Source organism: Myotis nattereri (genome assembly GCF_964212035.1).
Source record: "Myotis nattereri genome assembly, chromosome: 10".
Lineage (NCBI taxonomy): Eukaryota > Metazoa > Chordata > Mammalia > Chiroptera > Vespertilionidae > Myotis > Myotis nattereri.
The window spans coordinates 27121796-27134345 of NC_138085.1; the positions used below are offsets into that span (position 1 = coordinate 27121796).

The 12550-nt window shown below is 46.3% G+C and overlaps 1 protein-coding gene across 1 annotated transcript in view; it reads left to right on the forward strand.

The window, feature by feature from the left end:
• MERTK (MER proto-oncogene, tyrosine kinase) overlaps window positions 1–12550 on the forward strand; it is a gene marked incomplete at its 5' end in the record, with an annotated part of 114602 nt that overhangs the window by 45436 nt on the left and 56616 nt on the right. Inside the window, 2 exons of the mRNA XM_081101525.1 lie at window positions 803–903; window positions 2658–2831. Coding sequence (XP_080957651.1) covers window positions 803–903; window positions 2658–2831 — 275 coding nt within the window. The remainder of the gene's footprint in view (window positions 1–802; window positions 904–2657; window positions 2832–12550) is intronic.

Here is a 12550-nt window from a genome sequence, read left to right on the forward strand (position 1 = left end):
CCCAGGTCTGCAGAGACTTGCACCCTGTCTCCCCCGACTGCCCACCCCCCACATGGCAGTTGCAGATGCAGCCTGGATGTCAGTGATCCCTTTTCCAAATGGTGCAAAGTTCCAGACAGGCCAGGGCCATTGCTGCTCTCTCACCAGCCACCAGCCACCCGCCCCCCCATTTTCATGGTAATTACAGTCCTGGGAAATTAGGTGGGTGTTAAAACCAGACAAAATCCATGTGTGTGTGTAAAATGGGATGGGTTCCGGTCTCAGAAGGTCATTTGGGATGTGGAACAGTTGCTTCTGGCCCCTAAAGGCCATGAGGCCCTCTAGTTATGGTGACCACCCAAAACAAACTTACAAATTTGCACTCCAATAGAGAGGCTACCATGGAAGTGAAGACAAGTACCAGCACAGAGTAATTTGTTTTAAAGACTTGGCCAGTGTGGCTGTAGGTGCCGACTGTGCAGTCTTGGGTCCCAAGGCAGTTTGGAGGCAGAATTCCTCTTCCTCAGGCGACCTCAGACTTTGCTCACAGGCCTTCAACGGACTGGATGAGGCCCACCCTCATTGTGGAGGGTCATCTGCTGTAGCCGGAGTCTGCTGATTTAAATTTAATCTCATCTGAAAAATACCTTCCCAGAAACAGCTAAAGCGGTGTTAGACCAAATATCTGGGCACCGCGACCTAGCCATGTCGATATGTGAGATTAGCATCACAGCATCTGACAGAGAAGTTGAAGAATGTTCTGTTTCTGTAGTAGAAGCTCGAAGGTAGTCATCGTGCATATCTTCCTGTGTTTTCTCTGAAGCATAATGAGGGTGCAGCGGTCAGACAGTGGGGCGTACACCTGTAAGACGAACATAAACAGTGAAGAGATCGTGTCTGACCCCATCTACGTCGAGGTACAAGGTAAGTGCAGAGGCCACAGAGCGGCCAGTATTAACTGCTTTGCACATAACATTGCAGCTTGGCGGGCCCATTTATAACTCTGTGCAAACCTTGCAGACCTATAAGCACTGAAATTGTATGACTTCCTTGTCCTGAGGTTATTTACAGTTTTAAAAGTTGATGACTTTTTTTAGGAGGCAAATGCATTCCATTACCCGGCTCTCGGTACTGGCACCAGGTTCCACTCCCTGGCCAGGTGGCAATTTGCTTGTTACTCAGCATCTTGTCTTGTCTTGAGTCTGTGGGTGGTGAGACCGGAGGGGGGGGGGGGGTGTTCCTAGAAGGGTCAGCAGCTCGGTCTGGGACTCCTTTCAGGGCCCTCGGGTTAGTCAGGTGTTGGTTCAGTGCAGTTCTGTGACATGACAAGGCATGAGATGGGTTCAGTGGGGGTGAGAAGTGAGACATGAGATGAGGACAAGGCAGTCTCTCTACCCTGGAGGCACTTGAACTCCAGTGGGGAGTATGAGCTGATGCACAGGTGAGCCAGGCCAGGTGAGCCCAGTCCCTGGGTCTCCAGGTTCGGCAGTGGCAGGGCCTGGCAAGGAAGGCTTCAAGGAGGAAGCATCTTTATTGTCACCACCCCATTGGTCGCTCCCCACCCCCCAGGTGCTGCTTTCTGAGATCCCTGCATCCTCGCCTAGTTCTCTGAGGTTCCCGTGAGCAGACCATCAGAACACCTTTCTTTCCTACTTTCTCCTGATGCTCCTCATCACAGGCTGTAGAGCAGGTGATTAGCTTTCTAGGGACTTTCAATTGGAAACATCTTCCTCTAAAAGGCTCCTCTGCTACCCATTCTTTTGCAAACAGGAGCCTGGTGCCCACTAATGCTGCAGGCGGCCTGGGGGAGGCAGGCCCTCAGGGGTCTCTTTTATAGCTTTGTTCTCGGGTCCATCCCAGACTGGACAAGCTAGTATGTGTCAGCATGAATTGGGGGTGGGGCCTCCACACGGGTGTGTGTCGGGGGGAGGGGTCCTACATCTGCTGTTTATCTGGGAAAAATATTTAGAGGACATTTTACTTGTCAGAATCTCAGAAAAAATGCCCAGAGCAGGGACCCATTAGGTCCTAATGGAGTTTTACAAAACTGAAGCAGGAAAAAAATGTTTTGCATTTACCACTCCCACATCATTCCTGTAGGGACCAGTTCTGCGAGTTGGCAGCCCCAAAAGAACACAGTGTGAATGTGTGAGGACAGTTAGCTTCAGCTGATAAGTTTTTGGCACACGCCCCAAATAAGTGAGCTATTTGGGTTCCTCTGAGACATTCCTGAAGTGCCCTTCCTTATGGCCTTGATCCTGGAACAACAGTTGGAGATCTTGGCTGTGACTGTAACTGTGTCTACAGTGTTTTCCTGAGGCTGCATTTAGCCCTAGGCTCATGCACAGATTTTAAAGTTCCTGTCACCCATCTCAAAGCCTCACACACAGGCGATGGTCCTGGAAAGCAGGCAGACCTGTTTTCGTGGCATGGCTTTTACTGTTTATTTGGGTGAGGAAGACGGAAAACCTGCCAGCCTGCCCCAGTGAGCTGGAGCCGGACTGGAGATCAGCCTGTCCTCTTTCTCACCCAGCTTTCAGGGGACACCTGGCCTTTCCGACCTGAGATGGCGTAGAAAGCAGTCTCCTGTGACCAAGGTCTAGGAGTTGCCATTCCCCTCAGGCTGTGCCTTTGCTTGTGGGTTTGAAACATTCCTTCCCTTAACTCTTCCTTTGCAGGACTTCCTTACTTCACCAGGGAGCCCGAGAGCATGAACGTCACCAGAAACACCGCCTTCAACCTCACCTGTCAGGCTGTGGGCCCGCCGGAGCCCGTCGGCATTGTCTGGTTTCAAAACAGCAGCCGTGTGAGTGAACAGCCAGAAAGATCCCCGTCTGTGCTGACTGTCCCTGGTGAGTCTGTGCCGATTTCTTTGTTTCCTCTCTAGTAGTGGGAGGGAGCACACGTTTGCTGAGCACTGCTGTGCACCAGGAGGAGGAAGACTGGTGTGGCAGCCAGGGGGCGGGGGCGGGTGGGGGGGGGCAGTAGATGGGGAGGCAGGCAGGAGTCTCGGGGGGAGAGTTCCCAGGTCAGGGGTGGGAAGTGGCTGAGTGCACTGCGAGGGTGTCCGTGGTTCAGGTAGGGAAGCTGGCGAATGCCCCAGGCGGGGCAGCAGAGCCGGCTCACGCCTCCCACGGCAGCTGTGGCCTCGCTGGACAGCAGGTCTGGCACTTCAGGAACCGCTGATGTGAAGACTCAGTGAGGTTTGACAGCCCCCGGCTTTAGCACCATCTGTGTGATGGTGACCTCAGGCTTTGCTTCTCCCTGGGTCATGGGGGTTGTTGTGGGCAGAATGAGTCATCGTGGGATTGTGGCTGATTGGCGGTCAGGCGTCACCTTGATTTCCATGTGAATGGAAGTGCCTGATTTTGTTCCAGTGGCTCTGACCATGTTCTAGACTAGTCAGCGCCTTTGGTGTTCCTTTGCCGCGAAAGCCAGCGGGCTCCTCTCTGCTCCTCCCATTGCGTCTTTCAGCAACATGGGGCCAGGGGCCCTGCTTGCGGGGAGGGGAGGAGAACCTTTCCTCTGTCCTCAATAATAATCTGGTCTAATAACCAAATAGTCATGAGCCCCGTTAGCAAAAGAACATGACCAAGTTTAATACATACATATGGGAGGCGGCATGCATGAGAGTCAGAGACCCCACATGCAGGAGGTTCCGAGACAGAAAGGGAACACAGGTATATAGACATCCTGAACAGGGACGAGGTGAGGTGCCTCCGGGTTTCAAAGGGCCATTGCAGGGAGAACGCATGTTCAGGAAAGAGAGTTTGTCCTGGCATATAGCTAGGTCAGAAGAGGTGGTCTCTGATCGGCTCTTCTTAGGGGCAAGGCCCCTAATTCAGGTTTTCTGGGTAGTGAAAGGAGGGGCAGAAGCTTCTTTTGATCCCACTGCTAAAGTTGTCTTTAGCTGAGAACAATCCGCATAACCAAAAGCACACCTTGAGGTGACTCGTTCTGAACCCCCCGGCCGGCCCCTGATCCTTCCTTTCTTCGTGCATTCGGGACTTCTGTGTGCAGAGGGCGTTCCGGGCCCTGAGAATGCGGTGGGTGCTTCATCGCACCTCACTGCTCCTTCTGTGCCTGTGGCAGGAGTTCTGAAAGGGTGGCGCCCTGGCGCTCAGTCCCGGGCCCACTTCTGTTCCCTCTGAGAGATGTTCCCGCAGCCCCTGGCTTTAGCACCATCCGTGTGATGGGGACCTCAGACTTTGCTTCTGCGCCCAGGCCTCTCTCCTGAGCTCCAAGCTCACGTAGCCAACTATCTCCTTGGCATGTCCACTTGCTGGCTAGGTACGCATCTTAAAATGAAATTCTTGATCTTTCCCCAGATTTGTTCCGCCCCGAATTTCTCATCTTAGTAAGTGATACCACCATTTGCCAGTCCTTCCTTTTCCTCATTTTTCACGTGAATACATCAGCAAGTTCCATCAGTGTTGCTTCTAAGGTACATCCAAAATGGTCTTTTCATTGTCCCTGCTGCAGTGTCGTGGTCCTGTCACCACCAGCCCTTGCCAGCTCCACTGCAGGAGCCTCCAAGCTGGTCTCATTGCTTCACTGGTCCTCACTCTAACCCTTCCTCCTGGTGGCAGACCCTGTCACTTGCCTGCTGGAAATCCTTCCGGACTTCCTGTTGTCTTAGACGGTTGCCCAGAGCCCTTCTTGCCTCCACCCAACACTGCAACCCACCCCATCCCACTCTCTTTGCTTGCTAAGCACCGGTCACTCTGGTTGCCTTTCATTTCCTCAGACACATTTCCTCCTTCTTGCCTGAGGACCTTTGCCCTCTCTCTTTTGTCCGCCAGGGTTCTTCCATCTGCCCTTTGGTCCATGACACAACTCAGATATCACTTCTTCAGCGAAGCCTTCCCTGGTCACTCTGCCCTAGTAGGTTTTTGCCACCTTTTTATTGACTCCCAGTCACGAATTATTGTGGACTTTCTTGCATAATAAGAAAGTACTTGTCAGTCTGTAATGACCCTGTTTATTGATGATGTCTTCTTAGAGAACGTGCTCGGTAAGGACCAGGTCTTGGTCTCTCCCAAGGCAGTGCCTGACCCCGTAGTAGTAGTCACTAATATTCATGGCAAGAATGGATCAGCAAGTGAATGCCAGCCCCTGGGATTGTCTCTGAATCACTTTTCTGACTCCTGACTCCACCAGGAGTATTATGGTTCTCTGTCTTCTACGGCTGGGCAGGAGTGCATTATTTTTTACTGCTGACAGTGCTCTGTTGTATGAAGGTGCTACACTGTGTTATTTATTATCCATTTGTTTGTTGAACATTTGGGATGTTTATGGCTGTTGGCTACTGTGAATAAAGCAGCTATGAATATTTATGTGCAAGTCTCTTGGGGAACATATATTTTTATTTCCCTTGGATAAATAGCTGAGAGAGCAATGGCTGAGTTGTTTGTAGGCATGGGTTTAAGTTTTAAAGAAACCAAGACTGCCCTAGTTGGTTTGGCTCAGTGGATAGAGCGTTGGCCTGAGGACTGAAGGGTACCAGGTTCGATTCCAGTCAAGGGCACGTGCCCAGGTTGCGGGCTTAACCCCCAGTAGGGGATGTGCAGGAGGCGGCCGAGCAATGATTCTCTCTCATCATTAATGTTTCTCTCTCTCTCTCCCTCTCTTAAAAATAAAAATATTTAATAAAGAAACCAGGACTCTGTTTTCCACAGGGTTGTACTGTGGTGCATTCTCCACTTTTCGGTTGCTCCATCCACATTCTCCCATCACTTGATAGGGCTCGTCTTTGTAGTTTTAGACATTCTAATGGATGTGAAATGGTAGATTATTGTGTTTTCATTTGCACTTCATTCCTCTGATGACTAATTTTGGATTAGATTTAGAGAAGACTTTTGCTTTTATCCTTTTTGATGAAGACCAGCTTTGGGTCTTTTGCCTATTTCCATATAAATCTTAGAATCAGCTTGACATTTTTTACAAAAATTCTGCTGTGATTTTTGTTTGCAATTGTATTGAATTTATAGATCGATTTGGGGTAAGATGACATTTTACTAATATTGAGATGTCCAATTCATGAACATAGTCTGTCCATTTTTTTAGGTCTTTAATTTCTCTCAGTGTTTTGTTTTTTATAGTTTTTGGGGTAGGGATCTTAATGTCATTTGTAAAATTTATTTTTAAATATTTTCTGGCTTTGATGCTGGCAAATAGCCTATTTGATTTCATTTCCCATTTGTTCTCTATTAATATCTAGAAAATAAATGGACTTTTGTGTGTTGATCTTATATTTACAACCTTGCTACATTCACTTATTAGTTCTGAGTTTTTGTTATTGTAGAATCCTTGGGTTTTCTAGAGATATCACCTGCCAGTAGACACAGTTTTACTTCTATTTTCCCGGTCCTTAGCCCTTTATCTCTGTGGCTTATTTCCTGTTTCCCTGGCCAGGACCTCCCCAGCATGTGCTGCATGGAAGTGGTGACAGTGGACATCTCTGCTCCCCAGGACTGAGTGGTCTTAGCTGCGGGTAGATGCCCTTCATTTGGGCCAAAGACGTTTCCTCCTATTACCTACCAGTTGTCTGAAAAAAAATTTATTGATTAATTTGTTAGGTAGGTGGCTCAGGAGGCAGCATAAGAAATAAAGAGTCGAGTGAATCAGAAAAGAAAAGAAAAGGAAAGGAAAGGTTTATTGCGTCCCCGGGAGACCCAGGTACCCCAAAGACAGGGCACGTGGATTCACTCCAACAGGGAGGGGAGCGCTTTTTTTATACTGGTTGGATGAGGGGCGGGGACATGAGCTGAGGTATTCAGCTGAGGAAGTTCCCGCTGCAGGGGGTCAGCAAGGGTATTCAGGAAGGAGTCAGTATCTGTGTGGGGGTCGTGTTGATTCAGGGAGAAGCCAGTATCTGTGTCTGTCAGGCTGATCTGTTAGAAATGCCAGGGGGAGTCCATTATCTCATCACACGTCTGCATGTATCTGATCCTGGGCTCTCTCCGACCTAATATGATTGATTTTAGATGAGGGGCTGGTGGGGGGAGAGATCACTTTGTTGTTCCACTTATTTATGCATTCATTAGTTGATTCTTGTATTTTTATATGTGCCCTGACTGGGGAATCGAACCCGCAACGTTGGCATATCTGGATGATGCTCTAAGCAACTGAGTTACCCCACCAGGGCATAAAAATTTTACTTTTATCATGAAGGGTGTCAGATTTTGTCAAGTTTGTTTTCTGCATCTACTGAGATGCTTGTGTGGTGTTTTTTTGTTACTCTCTCAGTATAGTAAATTACGTTGATTTGCTTTTCAAATGTCAGTTTTGCATTCCCGGGATAAACTTGGTCATGATGTATTTTGGTGGATTTGACATTGCGTGAATGACTTTCGAATTTTTGTTTTTTTGTTTCACCCCCAATCTGGAGTAACACTGATTGGATAGACAGCTCTTACTTCTGACGCTGACTACTTCGAGTGAGTGCACACTCCACAGGGTCAAGTCCTCCACAAGACTACCCTCACTTTACATGCCAACCACAAGTCTGGGGTGCCAGTGGTGTCCCCAGGCCCCTCCACTTCCTGCTGACGGGCTATAAACGTGGAAGTCCCCATGACCACCTCCAGTTGGGTAATTTGCTAGAACAGCCCAGTGTTAATGTATGAAAACATTAAAACTTGTAAAGAATTGTTGTGAGTTTATTTGAACCAATCTGTCAACAATTTCCGGGAAGCAAAATCACAAGATATTGGGATAATGCTCTGGAGAATGGTGGTTTTCACCTATTTTTATAAATTACCATCAAAGGTGGATATGTAAGTGGGTTACATTAAATCCATTGGTGATAGGTTGGGGAGTGGGAGTAAGCAAAGAGGGGAAACCTCTGGGTTTGCATCAAAAGTAAAATGATAGACACAGGCTTCTTTTACATAGTTAGCAGTCAACAATTAACATGATAACAATAACAATGAGGGAATCTGTGGTCTCAGCCCTGGCACCATTTGCTGTGCTCTGCAGGATCTGGAAAAAGGGAAGTTACAAGTTACCCTGACATTCCACAGGTATGTTGTTATTTTAGATGCAAAAAGACAATAGGCTCAATAAAGATTGAAGTTGATCTTGTCAGGGAAGATACTGGCCTAAGACATGACTACCCACTATTAACTGCTTTTTAATTAAAGGTTTTAATTTCAGACCATTCTTTGCGGTTTCTCTAGGTTTTTAGTTTACAAGTCCGCCACGCAGGCCTTCCCTGAGTTAGTCATGTTAACATGTGGCCCCTTTTCTGTCCACACCAGAGAACTCAGAAAGTGCTAAACTAACCATTACACTTTTATTACCAAGGATGTACACAGGGTGAGGTCTGGGAGGGTCCTCCTGGAACTAAGGTATGTTTCCCTCCAGCGTGTGTGTGTTCACCTAACAGGAAACTGTTCTGAGCTTCAGGGTCCAGAGATTTTGTTGGGGTTTCGTCACATGGGCACAAGTGATGAAACCATTGGTCTGTGACTGAACAGTTTCAGACCTCCCTCTGCTCCCTAGAGGTTGGAGGTTGGGCTGAGATTCCCAACCCTCTAGTCAAGTGGTCAGGCATTCTGGTGACCAACCCCATCCTAAAGCTATCTAGGGACCCACCATGTGTCACCACTCCTGTCAGGGAATTCTAAGCAACAAAAGCCAGTCAGTCGAATTCTTTATGGTAAAAAAAAAAAAAAAGCCTATGTGGGAAATTGGTTTATGAGTTGTTTTTGTAATGCCCATTTAGGTATGTGGGTTTGTTTACCTCACAAAACTAGTTAGGACTGCTCCCCGCTCCTCTCTTTTCTGAAAGCATTTAGTCACATTGGTATCACTTTGAGAAGACATTCCTTGAGGTTAAAACAGCCCCGGTGAGGCTGGGACGGCCCCGGTGAGGCCGAAACGGCCCCGGTGAAGTCGGGATGGCCCCGGTGAGGTTGAAACAGCCCCAGCGATGCTGAGAGGGCCCCGGTGAGGTCGGGACGGCTCCAGTGAGGTTGGGACAGATAATGGGGACCAGTATAGACTGATGAACAGGGGTAGATGCAGAGGCAGAGCAGCATTGAACAGACTGTCAAACTACAGTGGGAAACCTGGGGAGGGTTTGGGGGGGGGGGTGTTAAGAGATTAACCGAAGGACTTATATGCATGCATATAAGAATAACCAATGGACACAAGACACTAGGGGGTAGGGGCCGGGGAATGTCAAGGGCGGGGGAAAGGAGACATGTAATACTCTTTGTAATACTTCAAGAAATAAAAATTATTTAAAAAAAAGAAAAAGGTTGTGCTTAGCACATAGTAGGCCTTGAATGTTTATAAGGTGAATGAATAAATAAAAGGGATTTCCCTCTCACCACCTTTAAAAAAAAAAAAAAGAAAGACATTCCTAAGGTTCAGTGGAAGCTGTAACCGCCTGTGTTTTGGACACTGTTTCTGTAATGCAAGCCATAGGTTAGTATATTGGTTAATGTTGAGTTTGAGGCTCATTGAAATCCCCAGGTCTTTTTTCTCATTAAATTGCCGCAAAGCCAAAGCTCTCCAGCTCCTTGCCTATTTGTTTTTGAAGTCGCATCCTTTACCTAATAAAAGTTTAACCCACTGTCCCAGCCTCCTGAGCCCATTTCCGACCTCGGTTCGTTGGAAAAGCAGATTTTCTCTCTGCTTGGTGCCAACTGCCGTTTTGTTGTTGATGGAAATCTAGATTCTGATCTAACCGAGAGCAAAGCCAGAGGCCTGTTAATAAAGGCAGCCTCTGAGTTGACCTCAGTTCATTCAGTCAGTTCTCTTGGCTACTGTTCAACCCATGATAAGTCTGCTGACTTTTATTTTTTCCATTTATGTCTCCATCTTGTATTCTGAGACATTCCTTGATACATCAGCCTAATAACTGTCCACAGAAAGACTGGAAATCAGTTTGGAATTCGTTTTGCAATCAGGCCTGATTATTGGTGGTGAGCTGAACTCCTGGATAAGATAGTTTTCCGCATCCCTATAGGCACCAACTTGATACCCTCTCTTTTTTAAAAAAATCTTTATTGTTGAAAGCATTACACCTGCCCTCATACCCCGAACCAGGCCTTCACCACCCTATTGTCTGTGTCCAGGGCTTATGCATATATGCATACTAGGTCTTTGGTTGATCTCTTTCCACCCACCCTCCCATCCCCACCTTCCCTTTGAGATTCGACAGTCTGTTCCATGCTTCTGTGTCTCTGGTTCTATTTTGTTCATTGGATTCCACATATAAGTGAGATCATGTGATATTCGTCTTTCTCTGACTGGCTTCTTTTACTTAGCATAACACTCTCCGTGTCCCTCCATGCTGTCTCAAAGGGCAAGAGATTTTAAGTTTTATTGTGGATTTCTATCTCTCAGTGATTTGGTACTTACCAGAATTAATCTCATTTTCCTTTTGAAAATAGGACAGACTCTGTCCATCTCTGTTTATGTAGAACTTTTCTTCTTCTGTGTGTTTTCACAGAAGTTAGATGTGTGTGTCTGTAATAACATCTGCATATTATCTTAACACCAAAGGCCGCGTGTAATTTGTCTCAGCTCAGAGGTATGATTTATTTCCAAGTGGCCAGATACATCCGCACTACTGCCACCTATTTGGGGTTTCAAGTTCTTTGCAATCTTTATTGTACTTTCTCTAATTTGATTTAACCCCCTTTGGTAGAGAAGATAGATGTAAAATAGGAACTGAGAAGTTTATCCCAATAATGTGCTTTTCAAAATAACCTTTATGTGTAACTGTGACTGCACGAAGCTGCACCTGTGATAAATTTACATAGAACCATGTGTGCGCACACACGAGCCCAGGTATAACTGGTGAAATCTGGATAAGCTCTATGGCTGGTACCAGTGTCAGTTTCCTGGTTTTGGCTGTAGACTCTAGTTATGTGAAATGTTCATACTGGGGACATAGGCTGAAGGAAACAGAATTTTCCCTGTATACTTTGTTTTTTAAATGTTTTTATTGACTTTTAGAGAGAGAGAGGAAGGGAAAGGGGTAGAGTGATAGAAACATCAATGAAAAAGAAATTGCATGCCCGCTACTGGGGATCAATCCTGCAACCCAGGCTGGTGCCCTGACAAGAAATCGAAATGGCGACCTCTTGGTTCCTGGATAGATAGATACTCAACCACTGAGGCATACCAGCCAGGCTCCCTGTATATTCTCTACATCTTTCTGTGATCTATAATTAATTCAAAGTAAGACGATTTTTAAAGCTTTAGTTTGCATAACTATTAAATTATTTTGTGTTAAAATGTAGAAAATTCAGAGAAGTATTTTTACAGCTTATTACACATTTACAATTACAATGAAAACATTGATGTGTTTTCCGTCCTGATTTTTTTCTATAAGTATGTGTGTGTGTGTGTGTGTGTGTGTGTGTAAGTGATTTTCCTTCAAGTGAGGATGATAATACTTATGCAGATTAATTCCAGCTCTTTTACTACACAAATAATATGTGAACACATATTCACTGTAAAACATTCAAACGATAGACATAAAGCAAAGTGTGAAAAATCTCCCTTTTTTCTCTATACTTTCATTGCCCTATGCAACCGAATGTACTGTCAACCTTTGGTTTATCTGCTCTCAGACTCTTCCCAGTTCTTAAAATATCCTCATATATGTGCGTATACACGAATGTGCATACACACATTCATGGCCAAGCCATGTGGCTCTTTCTGAATGTCGGTACTCCAGGGCCTGTCTCATTGTTTGTGACAGTTGCCACAGTGAGTGGATGGACCGTAATTCACTTAACCATCCCCTTGTTGATGAACATGTAGGTTGTTTTAACTTTTTTCTGTTGCTTATGTAGACATCTCTGTACCCATATGTGTTTCTTCTCTGAAAAGCTTGCTGGACACCCTGACCTTGTCTTTGCGGTCATAGTGCCTCTTCATAACTCTTGTACCTCCCACCACAGAGTGCAGAACATCTGTGTGTCTGCCCCTGAGTTATGAACCGGTGTGATTATCATATATTAATTATTAATTAGCTTAGCCCCATCACCCCACACTGTGTGACTGAATGAATGAGTTACTGAACAAACAGTGAATGGCAAACACTCCCATGTCTTAGGTCCCTTCACTGGAACAGAGACACAGTGATAGCAAAGTAACTTGCATTAGTATAATTATTTTTGCACTTAGTCTTATCTCTTTTCTCATATATCTCTAGCCAGTTCTGTGAAATTAAAAGATATTTTTGTTTTTCTTTAAAATATATATTTATTGATATCAGAGAGGAAGGGAGAGGAAGAGAGAGAGAGAGAGAGAGAGAGAGAGAGAGAGAGAGAGAGAGAAACAGCAATGATGAGAGAGAATCATTATCATTTGCCCCCTGCACGCTTTCTACCCTGGAACAAGCCCACAACCCAGGCATGTGCCCTGACCTGGAATCCACCCGTGACCCACTGAGCCACACCAGCCAGGCAGTACAGGGTTTTTACATCCATTTTGTAGATGCAGAGGGAGAAAGGGCCCAGGGTGCAGGCTTCTGATGCAGGACTTGTGCTGGGCCATCAGTGAGACCCAGTCAGCCACCGGGCTGTGCCCAAGCACCTCAATT